Source organism: Microcaecilia unicolor, chromosome 3, assembly GCF_901765095.1.
Source record: "Microcaecilia unicolor chromosome 3, aMicUni1.1, whole genome shotgun sequence".
NCBI classification, from domain to species: Eukaryota; Metazoa; Chordata; class Amphibia; order Gymnophiona; family Siphonopidae; genus Microcaecilia; species Microcaecilia unicolor.
In genome coordinates this window covers 175,321,126-175,337,086 of record NC_044033.1, presented here as the reverse complement: position 1 = coordinate 175,337,086, position 15,961 = coordinate 175,321,126, and the positions used below count along the sequence as shown (strand labels likewise).

The 15,961-nt window shown below is 45.2% G+C and overlaps 1 protein-coding gene across 5 annotated transcripts in view; it reads right to left on the bottom strand.

Moving 5' to 3' along the window:
* The window catches only part of DCTN2 (dynactin subunit 2), a 70,138-nt gene extending 66,011 nt beyond the window's left edge, over window positions 1-4,127 (bottom strand). For 3 of the 5 annotated variants that reach the window (XM_030196613.1, XM_030196614.1, XM_030196615.1), the window contains exon 1: window positions 4,006-4,126. In XM_030196613.1, the coding sequence (XP_030052473.1) occupies window positions 4,006-4,041 (36 nt within the window). In that variant the 5' untranslated portion in view covers window positions 4,042-4,126. Of the gene's footprint in view, window positions 1-4,005 lie in introns of all 5 variants that reach the window. The other 2 variants (XM_030196612.1, XM_030196616.1) reach the window with 2 other exon arrangements.
* Between the last annotated feature and the right edge of the window lie 11,834 nt (window positions 4,128-15,961).

Below are 15,961 nucleotides of genomic sequence, written 5' to 3'. Positions count from 1 at the left end.
AGTATATAATCAGGAAAGAATCTGATAGATTCAAGTTAGAGGTGTCCAAGGGGATGGGGGGGGGGGCAACAAGAAAACTACAGTGTTGGTAACAGTCATTAATACCGCGGGAATGGGAGGGGATGCATAGGAACGGAATGGGGACCATATTATGTTCCCATGCATACCTCAATTCAAAAACTTGTAACACCAGCCCCTCAGCTAAAATAAATTATTTTTTTTAAACTAAAAAGAGAAATCCATGTTAATTTGTTTTTCTTCATAAAGTAATGCCTATTGTTTTCTGTTACATTTTAACAAGTTATAGGACGCATTTTAGGTTTTGTTTGAATTTACAAGATCTTTTACATGCAGGTTGGTTACGTGAATAGGAAAGAAAACTGTGGGGATGGGGAGGGAACAGAAACAAATTGACTGGGGACCAGATTATGTCCCCATGCACACTTCTAATGCAGGTAGAAATCAGGATTTAAGATTTCTATCCTTCCAGATGTGCAACACTAGAGAGACCAGTTTTCTGTGGTTTTACACAGAAATTAAAGATTATTAACACCATTTACAACCAAAATTGTTTCAAAATAAATGTGCTGCAGCAATCACTGTACATTCGCAGCAGAGAAAAAGCTCAAAAATTAAAATTTCCCAGCTCTTTCCTTACACTTTTACTCCTATTAGAATTCTGCGCTACTGCACAGAGCAACATTCCCCAGCCACGCAGGATTCACCATTTTCACAAAGAATCAGCGGTAGTACTGCAGAATGGGGACCAGTTTAGCCACTTTAGTCTGCGGTAAAGTAAGGAAGGCAGGCTACTCCCCACCCCCAGCCTACCGTAACATGCCCTGTTCTAGTGCCTCTTCTGGGGCAGGAAAGAACCCACTCTTTCCTGCTCGCTGTCGTCACTTCTACAAAATGGCTGCCCAGACTTCAAGCGGTGATCTCAAGAAGCTCCTGCAAGGAAGTCTTGGCGACCGCTTGGAAGAAGCCTTGGGCAGGAAAGAGAGGGGTTCTTTCCTGCACTAAGAAGTACTCGATGCAGGTCCTCCTCCTCCTACCTCACTGGTGAGTGAGTGGGGGGGGATTTTGAACAAAATGGAGTGCGAGTGTGTACAAGGGGGGGACTGGAAAGAAATATAATTTGGATAGTGTGTGGGAGGCTCAAAAGGATGGAGTATGGGTGCAGAGGGACTGGAAAAATGGTGGATGCTATGTGTGTGTGCAGGAAAGGGAGCTGGAAAAATATAGATGGCATGGAGGGTGCTCGAAAAGGTGTGTGGAGTGTTTAAATTATGATAAAGTTGCAGAATTTACATATTTTGTGCATAGAATTTTGAATTATTTTGCACAGAATTCCACTAGGAGTACATTTTGTTATGTTGTTATTGCACTTGAACTGGACTTATTAAAAAGAAAGAGGGTGGCATAGACCAGCTTCCATGGTCTTTTTCTGCTATAAACCTTCTTTGTTTGTATTTGGTATGCAGAAGGAAAGGGAATAAAAGATTTTCCATCCCATGGAAATGAGAGCTGCATGAGCTAAAGGTGGAGTGGTGGGGGCCTGAAATTATGAGTAAATATATTTTGGTAGGGATCTTAGGGAACTGAGAAACATCAACATAACTAGGTGGGCAAATAAGTGGAGAGCCTATAAGGATTATCCCCCCGATTCCATAAAGGTTGCCAAAAACTGCGCAAATTTAGGCAGACTCCTGATCTGGGCACACAATTTAATTGAATAACATATGTTTGGGGACAGTCCAGCCTATGTAGAATTTGTATGTTTATTTACTAGTTTGCTGATTGCTGCTGTCTGATGTGATTGCTTCTTTCCTATTTTAATTGGGTTTTTTTCCTTTCTATTTTAATGTACTGTATTATCATCATCTTTCCTCTACACATTAATTGATTTGTTTGCTTTATTTTTTGTCTACTAGATTGTAAGCTCTTTGAGCAGGGACTGTCTTTCTTCTATGTTTGTGCAGCGCTGCGTACGCTTTGTAGCGCTATAGAAATGCTAAATAGTAGCAGTGTGAACCATTTTGACCTTTTAATGAAGAAATGGCAGTACATCAAGGAATTTTAATACATATATAGGGGTAAATACTATGAATGGCGCCTAAAAAATTGACCCTGAAACCCCCCTACTTAGGTGGTATTCTGGGCGTGGTTTATAGAATACATGCATAAGCGGAAAGTCGCGCATAAATTTAGGCACAGCTATTTGCACCAACGAAAACCTGGTGCAAATGCCCGTTACTAAATTTACGCACAGAGCACCATTATTCTGCAGTTACACGCACAACTTGAAGCCACACTCCTGCTCCCAAACGCCTGACACATTTCTGTGCCCCATTTTTTGGGACACGTGTAAGCTTTATGTGCATTAGTCTCAAGTTAATTAGTGCCAATAATTGTTTGTTAAAAAGCCAATTATTGGCAGTAATTGGCTTGTTATTCATTGTAACCAAAAGCCAATCAGAAAAAAATGAGTTCTTAGTTTTTACATTTTACAAAGCTGTGTTCTGAGCGAATAGTTTGGGGGTCATTCCACAAATTAGGGGCCAGATAAAAATTTGCAGAATTCCTGGTACTGACAGTGAGCCTTTTTATGAGGTGGAAGACCAATGGGCACCAATGGAACGCACAGCATGAGGAGTGTAAGGTAATATCACAGGTAGGAGTTCTTAAGTGAAATGGGCCAAATGTAAGATCCGTAAGAGACTCAGAATCATACTTCTTGGCCTTAAGTAAAAAAACCGAGTAGCTACAGTTTGGAGTGTTTGTAGATGATGGGAGTTGATAAGATGTGAGTCCCGCATACACTGTTACAGTAATCCAAGTAAGAGGTAACGAACATGCAAATCAAGGTATGTAGCACTGAAAAATCAAGAAACAGAGGATGACAAAGCGATAAAAAGCCTAATTGGAGAACTTAAGAAATATGTTTGTCAGACGAAAGCTTTGAGACTATAGTCACACCACTGTAGCAGAACGATTCAACCGTTCGAGAAGGCAGATTGAAAAGAGGAGGAATAAAAGATGGCTTAGAGTGGGTGTCAGTGATCTGGCATGCCACTGTTTTTGATACACTGAGTACCATTTTATGATTGGAGAGTCAATGAGAAACTGCAGTTAGAGGCCCAAAGTCAGGAGATGTTGGAAAATTAGTAAAATGTCATCAGCACACAAAAAGAACTTGATATTAAAGTCTTCAATCAAATCCTCTGCAGAGCAAATTCATGAGAACTCTCAGCATCGTATTTTACATTGACATGTCTGGAACTGAATTTTAATCTGGAACAAAAATATAAATCCAAGACTTCTGTTAAAGTATGCTACCTGGCTATAATAAGTACATATAAGTACATAAGTAATGCCACACTGGGAAAAGACCAAGGGTCCATCGAGCCCAGCATCCTGTCCGCGACAGCGGCCAATCCAGGCCAGGTGAGCTTCCCAAACGTACAAACATTCTATACGTTATTCCTGGAATTGTGGATTTTCCCAAGCCCATTTAGTAGTGGTTTATGGACTTGTCCTTTAATATTAATGTGACTGACGAATATATCAGGCCTTTGTAAATAAAAACACTCCCCTACATGCACTAACACCACCAACACCTGTTCCCCTACCCATCATCAAGGCAGGCCCTGCGTACTCTCCTTGTTTGTGTAGCAGCAAAAAGATCCTTCTTCAGTAACCGCCCTAAATATTGTGAAAGAGAGGGAGGGGTGAGATTACGCTATGAAGAGACATCATGAATGGAGCAGCTTTTCGCAGTCAGGGAATAAGTAACCCGAGATTCCTTCCTCATGGCCTGTCCTAGGGAGGGAGGGAGGGGGGGGGGTCTCTGAAGAGAAACAGAAACGAGCCCCCCACCTTCAAAACATGCGCGCGAGACTATCGGCGGAGAGGGGGAGGGGGTCTCGGGCTACAGAGATTAAGAGAAGCGACAGTGGTCTCTGGGTCCCGCACTGGCAGGGAGAAGGCGCCTCCGGTACTCACAATGCCGGGCAGGTCGGCGTATTTGGGGTCGGTCATGGTAGAAGAGGTTGCGGGCCGCCGCACGCTGAACCCGGCTCTCGAGCAAGACAGGGAGCGGCCGCTGCAAATCTCGCGAGAAACCGGCACCTCTGCCCGCCGGGCGAGGTCCTGTCATCCCGCGGCATTCTGGGAGTAGTAGTAGTTTCTCCGTGCTGCTGCCACGCCCAGTCGCCACGCGCCTTCTGCGGTATCAGTATCATGATGGGAGTTGCAGTTTTCAAAGGCTGGCAGTTGGCGGATGAGAATAGAAAATCATACAAATATAGAATGACATCAGATAAAATCCATAGGGCTAGCCAGTTCATCCACAGCAACCGCTCATCTCTACATTGCTTTCCTGTCTCTTAGAGATCCTCTCTGCTTGTCCCATGCTTTTATGAGTTCTGCTAAATGCAGTGGGCCTCCCCCTGAACTGCCTACACTGTGAAATTGTTCTGTTGTACATGCCCTTTTCTGTACAAATATTTTGTTAAATTACTTCTGAGTCTGTCCCCTTTCGTCCTTCTTTCTTTGAAAGAGGTTTCCTGTGAATGTTAAGGGTATTTTCAATAGCTATATGGGTGCCTTGATGGCTTGAGCCATCCTCCCCTATTTTTAACCCAGGCCCCTCCAGCCTGTACCAATTAAGACTTGGAGAGGCCATCAGATGAAGTAGAGCTGGTGGTAGGAATCCACAGGCTTACTAGTAGAAGAGATCCAGAGCTACTGTTGCAGGAATGGATGCATGAATTTGTGATGCTTCAGGAGTCAGACAGCACACACCAGTATGAGAGAAAAATCTTCTTTATTTGCCAGCAAACAAAGCAAGACATCAGTTCTAGCTCTCTTCTCCTCTGTCTCAGCTCTCTTCTTATGCTGTCTTCTCCTTCTTCTGTCTGTTCCTTCTGTCCTTCTCTTTCTTCTGAGCTCCTTCTGACGTAAACTGCTTCTGCTCCTACTTAAATAGGGTCCTAAGCCCTCCTCCTAGCCTAGCCCCCTTTACTCCCAATTGGTTAAGAAATTGATTGGCTACCTTGCCTCAACCAATCATTACTTTTGAAATATCAGTTACATAGGTTCCAGACATCCTAAACTGACCTCTGACCTGGGGCCCCTTAAGCCAGACATTTGGTCTCCAGTCTCTTACATGTTATTATGATTGATTTCTCATATTCCTAGTACTAACTGCTAACTAAACTCTGGCATTCATTAAAGGGGTCAAGGGCCAATCTTACTTAATAGCATACATATCAGGTTATTACTTCCAGGAGGCCAGTCCTACACTTAGCTATAATTAATCAAGGAGAAGAGAGCTGACTAGTTCTGACCTCTTCACCTATCAGCTTATACATTGAACCAGCCAGAACTATGGCTAAGTCAAACCACATGTTGATCTCCTCAACTGCAGTCTTAAACAGCAGACAAAGAGTAATACAGAATTTAACAGATATTCTACACAGACACAAACCTTATTAATTTACACAGAATCAGTATTTCTTATAAGACATATTCTAAATATCAAAAACTTGTAAATACTAATCTATTGCCTCTCTCTTTAAATAGTATTTTCTATCTAAGCATTTTAAACTACAATTAATCATATGTCTGGCTCATTCCTTTATTCATTCATAATAGTTTACAGCTGTGCCAGCTAGCATTGGCAATTCACAAGGGACAGAGTTTCATTTCTCACTGACCTTTCCTAACCTTAGCTCGGCCAAGCTAGACATTGAAATAATATGAACCATCTGGCATACCTTCACTTTAGTTGCAAAGTAAAAAGTTAGAATTCTAACTTCAAGCTTTTAATATCATTTCTCAGAGTTAACACTTTCTTTGCCCGCTGCCTCATTCCCCCCTTTGAGACTAAAATCAGCTTATGCAGAGATAAGTCTCACAACTCAAACTCTGGAGATTATAGTGATCCTAACTGGGAATAGACTTGTGAACCACCATTACCCTACTTGTTAAGGTCCGACGGCATACTGCCGAAGCACATGAGGCCAGGAAACAAAACAACAACCCTGCTAAAACTAAGACTATTAGGGAAATGAACAAGGGACGTATCCAGGAGGTCAATGACCACCACCAGGAGGTAAGATCTAATCCTCCTCGGTAATCCTCCACATTAAGGCTGGCCAACTGTAGGACTTTATCCATAGCATGCCTAACTACATGCGTCCTATTTATGACAATAGTACAGCACTCTGAAGAATTTAGCACTGTGCAGAGGCCACCCTGAGCTGCAAAGAGATAGTCAAGGCCCATACGATTATACCGAGAAACTATACTTAATTCATTAATTTGATCCTGCAATGCATTGACTACCACGTTCAGCTCATGAACTAAAACATGGAGTAGGGACTGAAGTCTCCGAGTAGCCATACCTAGTTCAGTAATACCCGCTACCGGGCCTCCAATTGGAATCCAGGCCGTGGCAGAAAGGGCTACAAGTCTCTTTTTAGTCAGAGGATAAGTAGAATTAATATACTGGAGGGCTAATTCAATCGCCTCATCCTCTGTGGCAACGGAGGAGGGTAAGGACAAAGCCTCTCGCTTAGAGCGGTGCGGGGATAGTGGCTTAAGAGGAATAACTTTAGGAAAATAATTCAAGGTTACCAATACACAAAAATCATATGTGGAGGGAAGAATCATGTGGAGGACATTATCACAGAGCCAGTAATGACCAAGAAGAGGGTGAGGAAAGTTCCCAATAAATGTTGGCTCAGGCTGGACAGGGTACTTAGGGTGCCCATAATGCGAGCCCCTATCCCAGGGGGAACGAAGACGAAATGGAGACTTTGCACACCATAGGCGCCAATCCCCAATTGTGACAGGCTGCTCATTTGTTAATAACTCTTCATACCCCGGGGACTTATGAAAGTAGAAAATAAGCTTGGACACTATAGTCTTCTCAGTGGTACGCTTAGGAGCCAGATAATCACCTGGGTCATAATCTACAGGTATGGTAGCAGGGCACATAGGAGTACCTGGAGAAACTACCCACACAGATTCTCCTTTTTCTGGGAGAACATTAGTATAGTTACAGGGAATGGGAAGAACAGTTGAGATGCTTCTTGTTAAACAAAACACTCCAGAGGCTGGATAGGGAGACGTAAAAACTGGCCTTAGAGAAGATTCAGAGGGGGAAGTAGCATTATAAAAGGACCACCAAGTATAATCCTGGCTCCAAGGGCCTGAACTCGAAAAGTAGGGAGGTATAAGAGCTGGGAGTTGCACAGGGACAGGTACAGCTGGGACATCTGTGGTATAAGGAGAAAATCGGGAACACACAATACAAGGGGAAGTAATCTTTGCCTGGCTAATTAGTTCCTGGACAGAGTGTAACCAAAGGTTGGAGCGAGTTGGGGTATTAGGAACAAGGAGGCAAGGAGTAGAAAACAACAAAAGCATCCAAACTACTAACATTTTCTTTCTTCCTAATCTAAAACAAATACAGCAAACTAATTAAGCAATAATATTTCAACAGTCTGTGCTAATCACAGATTACTCTCATATAGTGTTCTCAGTCTTTGAGTTCTTATACCAGTTGGGATAGACCCTCAACTGACAAGGATCAAGCTCTCAAATTCCAAGAAAGCCAGAATCAGAGCAAGAAAGAGTCTCAGTGTGAAGCCGAAGTTCAGCCGCTCCTGCAGTATGCAGTTGACCCTTCTTTTCAGCTAGTAGATTCTTTGGTTCGGGTCAGGCGCAACTTCAATGGCTCCGCTGGATCTCTTTCTGCTCTCCACTGTCTAGGCTCCGTCTGATCCGTGCTGGGCTCAGTCTGGTCAGCAGACTTAATTCGAGACCAATGGACCCATGGAGTTATCCCTGCGACCTTCACAGCTGTAGGAGTAGAAAGCAAAACAGTAAAAGGTCCTTTCCATCGGGGCCCCAAAGGCTGAAGCCTCCAATCTTTCACCCAAACTCTATCCCCTGGCAGGAAGGAATGTACCTGAGCCTGGAAGGGGACAGGGTTTATTTCTCTCACATAAGACTGAAGCTCAGAAATTATCTTACCCAGGAGGGCTACCTGCTCCTGCACCTGGGCAGACCCTATAATCCCTATGTCTCCCTTAATTCCCTGTAAAATGGCTGGGGGCTTCCCATACACAATTTCAAAGGGAGAGAGGGCTGTTCCTTTAGTTGGGGTGCATCGGAGGCGGAAGAGGGCTAGTGGCAATGCCTGTGGCCATTTCAGTTGGGTTTCCTGACAAATCTTTGCTAGGCTATTTTTCAAGGTTCTGTTTGCCCGCTCAACCTGCCCTGAACTCTGGGGACGGTAGGCACAATGCAATTTCCAGGTAATGCGCAATGCGCGGGACAGGGCCTGAAGTGTAGCTTCAACAAAGGCGGGACCATTATCTGAACCTATGGCAAGGGGCAGTCCATACCTGGGGATGACATCCCTAAGGAGGGCTCGAGCTACTTCTGTGGCTTTCTCAGTGACTGTAGGATATGCTTCCACCCACCCAGAAAAGGTACAGACCATGACTAAGAGGTATCGGAACCTACCACTCCTGGGCATTTCTGTGAAGTCTATAACTAGGGACTCAAAGGGTGTTAGTCCTCTAGACTGAACTCCTGGTGGAATACGGGGTCCCTGACGAGCATTATTCTGGGCACAGAGAGTACATCGGGCAGAGGCAGTGGCAACCAGACTATCCAATCCTTCCAGCACCACTACTCGATTGAGTAGGCGGGCTAGTGCTGTTTTCCCTAAGTGTGATAGGTCATGAGCTTGAGACACTACAGGCCAAGCTAGGTGGCGTGGCACCAGAACTCTGGTATCAGGGAGATGTAACCAGCCATCAGGTCTCCTTACTGCACCTTCTTCTTGAGCCCATTTCTCTTCCACTTGGGTATATATAGGTGTCCATTCTTGCAGTCGGATTTGGAACAGGGGGGTCACAGTACTTGCTGGGGGTCCTCGAGCAGCTTCCTTGGCCACCCGATCAGCATGGCGGTTCCCTCGGGCCACTGGAGTATCTACCCTTTGGTGTCCCCTGCAGTGAATAACAGCTACCTTCTTAGGGGCCCACACAGCCTCTAGCAGCTGAAGTATTTCAGGTCCATACTTAACAGGTTGGCCTGCAGCATTTATGAGTCCCTTTTCCTTATACAAAGCTCCATGAGCATGTAAAGTTGTAAAGGCATACTTGGAATCAGTATAAATGTTGGTTACCAGTCCTGCTGCTAACTCCAGAGCTCGTATGAGGGCCACAAGTTCTGCTTTCTGGGCTGAAGTTCCTTGGGGCAGGGCTCTCGCTTCTATCACCTTGTCCTCTGTCACCACAGCATAGCCTGCCAGTCGCTTGGAGTTCTCCACATAACTGCTTCCATCTGTGAAATAAATTACATCTGGGTCCCTCCACGGAACATCTTTAAGATCTGGTCGACTGGAGTACACTTCATCCATAGTTTGGATACAGTCATGATCTGGTGGTCCCTCAGATGCTGGCAAAAGAGTAGCAGGATTGAATGTAGCCACTGTTTCCAGGTGTATCCGTGGATTCTCACACAAGCTGGCTTGGTACTTAACCATACGGTTATTTGTAAACCAGTGGTTGCCCTTATACTCCATGAGGGTAAGAACTGCATGGGGGACTTTAACAACCAGTTCTTGCCCCAAGGTCAACTTATCAGCTTCCTGGACCAGTAAGGCTGTTGCTGCAATGGCCCTCATGCAGGCTGGCTATCCTTTAGCCACTCCATCCAGCTGTTTAGACAGGTATGCAACAGGCCTCTGCCAGGATCCCATCATCTGGGTCAGCACACCCAGAGCAACCCCCTGTCGCTCGTGGACATACAATGAGAAAGGTTTCTCCACATCAGGAAGGCCTAACGCAGGGGCTTGGAGTAGGGCTTTCTTTATGGCAATGAAGGATTGTTGAGCAGTAGGTCCCCATTCAAATGGTTCCTTTTCACCCCCCTTTGTGGCTTGGTAAAGGGGTTTCGCCATCAATGCAAAATTTGGAATCCAAATTCTGCAGAATCCAGCTGCTCCCAGGAATTCCCTAACTTCTCTTCTGGACTTGGGTTGGGGAATTGCAGCTACCGCTTGCTTCCTACTAGCATCCAGTCTCCGACTTCCCTGGGAAATGCAAAAGCCCAGATACTTCACTTCTGACTGACAAAGTTGGGCCTTTGAGCGTGAGACCTTATAGCCTGCATCCAAGAGTAGCTCCAGCAATTCTCTAGTAGCCTCAAAACACTCTTCCTGGGTCACTGCTGCAATCAGGAGGTCATCTACATACTGGAGTAAAACTCGCCTGGAAGGCTCAGATTTAAAAGTCTTAAGGTCTTGCCCTAGGGCTGTCCCAAAAATGGTGGGGGAATTCTTGAACCCCTGTGGCAGGCGGGTCCATGTATACTGAAGCTTCCTTCCTGTTACTGGGTTTTCCCATTGAAAGGCAAAAAGCAACTGACTGGCTGGGGCCACCCGAATACAAAAGAAGGCATCTTTTAGGTCTAGTGTTGTGAAATGGGTAGCTCCAGAAGGTATCAATCCTAACAGGACATATGGATTAGGCACTACAGGGTGTAATGAGATAGTGGATTTGTTAACCACTCGTAAGTCTTGGACTGGCCGGTAGTCCTCAGTCCCTGGCTTCTGAACTGGCAATAGTGGCGTATTCCATGGAGACTGGCAAGGACGAATAATTCCATGGGATAACAGACGATTCAAATGTGCTTGAATCCCTTCCAGAGCCTTTCTGGGAATTGGGTATTGACGAAGATGGATTGGCCGGGCACTTGGAAGTAAATCTACATGTACAGGAGGAATATTTCGGGCCAACCCTGGGGGATTATCTTCTGCCCATACCCCACTGACCTGAAAGCTGTCTGCCAGGGGTAGGTCAACTTGGCTATGTGACTGATGCAGCCGCCATTCTTCTTCAAGAGGGCAGCAGAAACTCAATATACCCTTAGGGCTGGATATCGGGGGCCGAAAGGAGACTGAAGTCTGGCCATCAGAGTCAAAGGAAATTTGGGCCCTAAGCTTGGACAGCAGGTCTCGGCCTAACAAAGGGATTGGACAGTCTGGCATATACAGGAATTCATGAGTGACTATGTGTGAGCCTAATTGGCATCTACGGGTTGTCAGGAAAGGCCTCCGGTTCTGCACCCCCGTGGCTCCCACCACTCGGACAGTTTTTCCAGACACAGGCGCTAATCGCTCCGTCACAACAGAATGTTCAGCTCCTGTATCAATCATAAATGGAATTGAGCGGCTCCCTATAGTTAGCTTGACCATAGGTTCCTGGGAGCCCAGTTTGTAGGAACCCGGTCTGTCCTATTCGTCCCATTCTGCCATCTCGGCTATCCCGATGATGTCAGATTCAGGAGGCTCATATCTTCCCTCTCGAACTCGGCCTCGGCTTCCTCGATCTCCTGGTCCCCTTCTCAGTCCCTGGCGCCTCTGGGGGCATTCATCTTTCCAGTGCCCTCTTTCCTTACAATAGGCACACTGGTCCCTCTCCAATCTTGGTCTGGGATTCTCCCCCCTTGGCCGGGATTGATTGAAGGAATCTCGGGGCCTGACTGGTGGTCCGGGGTCCCACTTTGGCTTCCCATTAGCTAGAGGTCGACCTCGGTTAAGGGTGGAATTAGTAATGGCTGCCGCTAAAAGGTCGGCCTTCTTCTGCATCTTCCGGTCAGCCTCTCGGCGCACCTCCTGATCTCTATTAATGAAAACCTTGGTTGCGATCTCAATTAGCTGGGTGGTATTCATCCCTGCGAATCCCTCCTGACGCTGCAACTTCTTCCGGATATCTGGCATACTCTGGGCCACCAATGCACTATTCACCATTCTCTGATTTTCTTGGGCTTCAGGGTCAAATGGGGTGTATGTTCTGTAGGCTTCAATTAGTCGCTCTAAAAAGGCCCCAGGGGATTCAGTTGCCCCTTGGAGAATTTCAGAGACCTTTGCCAGATTAATGGGCCTCTTTATGCCTTTCCTCATACCTTCCAGCAAGTCCCGGCAATAGCCAGACAACAGTTCATAGTGCTGCCCATCATTTGGATCCCAATCTGGAGCTGCGCGAGGAAACCGAGCTCTAACCCATCCCTCTGGATCCTGTGTCCCCCCGGGGACACGCTCTCGCGTGATGGCCTCAGCATTTTGCAAAATCTTCCGCCTCTCCTCAGTTGTGAAGAGGGTCAGGAGAAGTTGTTGACAATCAGTCCAGGTTGGGTTATGGGTGGCCATAATGCTAGCCACTAGGTCCACCACTGCCTGAGGCTTTTCAGTATAAGAGGGGTAATGCGTCTTCCAATTCAGGAGATCGGTGGTTGTGAAGGGTACATACTGATAGGCCTGTGCCTGTATAACCTGACCCTGATTATTAGGATCCGGTCGAGTGGTAGTTACCTGGCGGAGGGGCAGAACTCTCGAGGAGGTGGGAATGGAATCTGAGGTAGAGCTAGGAGCTACCCTCCTATCATGCTCAAAAGTGATTGCAGCGGGTCTAACCCATTCAGTGGAGGTAGGTTGAACCCCTGAGGGATGGGGAGGGGTACTCATAGACTGAGAGGTGGTCACAGGTGAGTCAGTCCATTGAAAGGGATGCCGGGCCCCTGATGAGTGGGTAGGGGTATTAGAGGGAGAGGCTGGGCTGTCAGGAGTTGAGGAGTCAGGGAGTGGAACCCAAAACGGGTCTTCAGAGGTTAACAGGAGAGGATTTGGCACAGAAGGGTAGAGGCCAGGTGAAAAGTCCAACCTAGGATGTGGTGGGGTTCGCACAGAAGAGGAACTATCCGGAGAAGCCTGTACTGGAGAGGCTTGAGCTGGGCGACGTGGATCTCTGGGGGTAGCACGGAACCCCAACAATGGGCCATAAGGTGGTGGCTCAAGATCTGAGGGGTCATCAGAGAGTATGGGTTTCTCAGACAGGGTAGGGGCGGAAGCCACCGATTGGGTGGTAGGCTTCCTAGGGCTCTTTCCCTCTTCTAGTTTAGATTTTCTAATCTTTCTTTGAACACGGCCTAACATGAATTTTACTGGGGATCCCATATAAGTTTTCAACCACGAGGGAGGGTCAGTCACAAGGCTGTCCCAGGAATCTATATAAGGGAATTGTTCAGAATATTCTGGTTCTCCTACAACTATGCTGTAGACCTTCCGGATTACTTCAATATCTAAGCTGCCACTAGGGGGCCACCCCACTCCCATAGATGGCCACTCAACTTCACACAAGGTTCTTAAAGTACTTGAGCTTAAAGTCTGTCCATAGTCATTAATTAAAAAGCCTTTTTTAAAGTTTTTAAGCATACAATCTAGGGGGGTAGCAATTTGTCTAGATGATGTCCCACCCATAATGCTTACAGTTACAACACACAAAGAGGGGGGGAATTTTTGAGAATGCAGTAAGGGGTCTGCACTCTCGAGACACTAGGTAGACAGACAACAATCGCTTCCTTCCGTTGCTGACCAATTGAACTCGCGTTAATTGGAAATGCAGCTATAAGAAGTCCGCACTCATTAACATTCAGGCATCACACATTCATTCAGTACAGAAAATCCCACCCAACAATTTCAGATTTCTCAGATACAGATAAGCTCAAGCGTTTTCGCTTCTAATCTCCTCTAGATTAGAAGGTACTAGGGCCTTCGCTGAGAGTTGATCAGGCTCTCCTTCCTCAATTTGTTTGAGGGGCTGATTTACAATTTTCTAGCTAGAATTACAATACAAAATACAGAATACATACCCGGCGAATGTTCTCCAGTCAGTTGGGTGCTGGGATTAATGCAGGATTCATCCTACCGCTGCCACCAAGAATTGTTGCAGGAATGGATGCATGAATTTGTGATGCTTCAGGAGTCAGACAGCACACACCAGTATGAGAGAAAAATCTTCTTTATTTGCCAGCAAACAAAGCAAGACATCAGTTCTAGCTCTCTTCTCCTCTGTCTCAGCTCTCTGTGTCTTTGTCTCAGCTCTCTTCTTATGCTGTCTTCTCCTTCTTCTGTCTGTTCCTTCTGTCCTTCTCTTTCTTCTGAGCTCCTTCTGACGTAAACTGCTTCTGCTCCTACTTAAATAGGGTCCTAAGCCCTCCTCCTAGCCTAGCCCCCTTTACTCCCAATTGGTTAAGAAATTGATTGGCTACCTTGCCTCAACCAATCATTACTTTTGAAATATCAGTTACATAGGTTCCAGACATCCTAAACTGACCTCTGACCTGGGGCCCCTTAAGCCAGACATTTGGTCTCCAGTCTCTTACATGTTATTATGATTGATTTCTCATATTCCTAGTACTAACTGCTAACTAAACTCTGGCATTCATTAAAGGGGTCAAGGGCCAATCTTACTTAATAGCATACATATCAGGTTATTACTTCCAGGAGGCCAGTCCTACACTTAGCTATAATTAATCAAGGAGAAGAGAGCTGACTAGTTCTGACCTCTTCACCTATCAGCTTATACATTGAACCAGCCAGAACTATGGCTAAGTCAAACCACATGTTGATCTCCTCAACTGCAGTCTTAAACAGCAGACAAAGAGTAATACAGAATTTAACAGATATTCTACACAGACACAAACCTTATTAATTTACACAGAATCAGTATTTCTTATAAGACATATTCTAAATATCAAAAACTTGTAAATACTAATCTATTGCCTCTCTCTTTAAATAGTATTTTCTATCTAAGCATTTTAAACTACAATTAATCATATGTCTGGCTCATTCCTTTATTCATTCATAATAGTTTACAGCTGTGCCAGCTAGCATTGGCAATTCACAAGGGACAGAGTTTCATTTCTCACTGACCTTTCCTAACCTTAGCTCGGCCAAGCTAGACATTGAAATAATATGAACCATCTGGCATACCTTCACTTTAGTTGCAAAGTAAAAAGTTAGAATTCTAACTTCAAGCTTTTAATATCATTTCTCAGAGTTAACACTTTCTTTGCCCGCTGCCTCACTACTATGGCCACTGCTTATAGCAGGGAAGAGCAGAGGTTGACTAGTCCCATTCTCTTTGCTCAACCTTCTCAGTACAAGTAAGGGCCAGACCTGTGATCACATTCAGTATTTGTGAGCAACATTAGGGGTGTGGGGGTGGGGTGTAAATGCTGAATGTGCTCATCTGGCTAGTGTGGGCCTGGATTTTGTGTTCACCTCTGGTGAATGGTTTTAGCTTCTGGTTAAAATGAAAGATAGTCCTTTAGAGGGAAAATCCTATTACTGATGGTTTCAGCTGGTAATTCTGAACCGTAGGTAGAGTACTCTTAAAGCAGCCATTCCCAACCCAGTCCCATTGGGTTTTCAGGGTATCCATAATACATATTGGAGAGTGGCCAATATGACACCAATTTTTTTTAAGGGTTCTAGGGGTGATCCAGGAAATTATAGACCGGTAAGCCTGACATCAGTGCCGGGCAAAATAGTGGAAACTATTATAAAGAATAAAATTATAGAACACATAGACAAACATGGTTTAATGGGACAGAATCAGCATGGGTTCAGCCGAGGGAAGTCTTACCTCACCAACTTGCTTCATTTCTTTGAAGGCGTGAATAAACGTGGATAAAGGTGAGCCAGTCGACGTGTATCTAGATTTTTAGAAAGCTTTTGATAAAGTTCCTCATGAGAGACTCCTGAGAAAAAATAAAGAGTCATGGGATAGGAGGCAAGGTTCTGGTGTGGATTAGGAATTGGTTATTGGACAGAAAACAGAGGGTAGGGTTTAATGGTCATTTCTCTCATTGGAGGAGAGTGAACAGTGGAGTGCCACAGGGATCTGTACTGGGACTGGTACATATTTATAAATGATATGGAAATTGGAACAACGAGTGAGGTGATCAAATTTGCAGATGTTACAAAACTATTCAAGGTTGTTAAAACACGTGTGGACTGTGAAATATTACAGGAAGAACTTAGGAAATTGGAAGACTGGGCATCCAAATGGCAGATGAAATTTAATGTGGA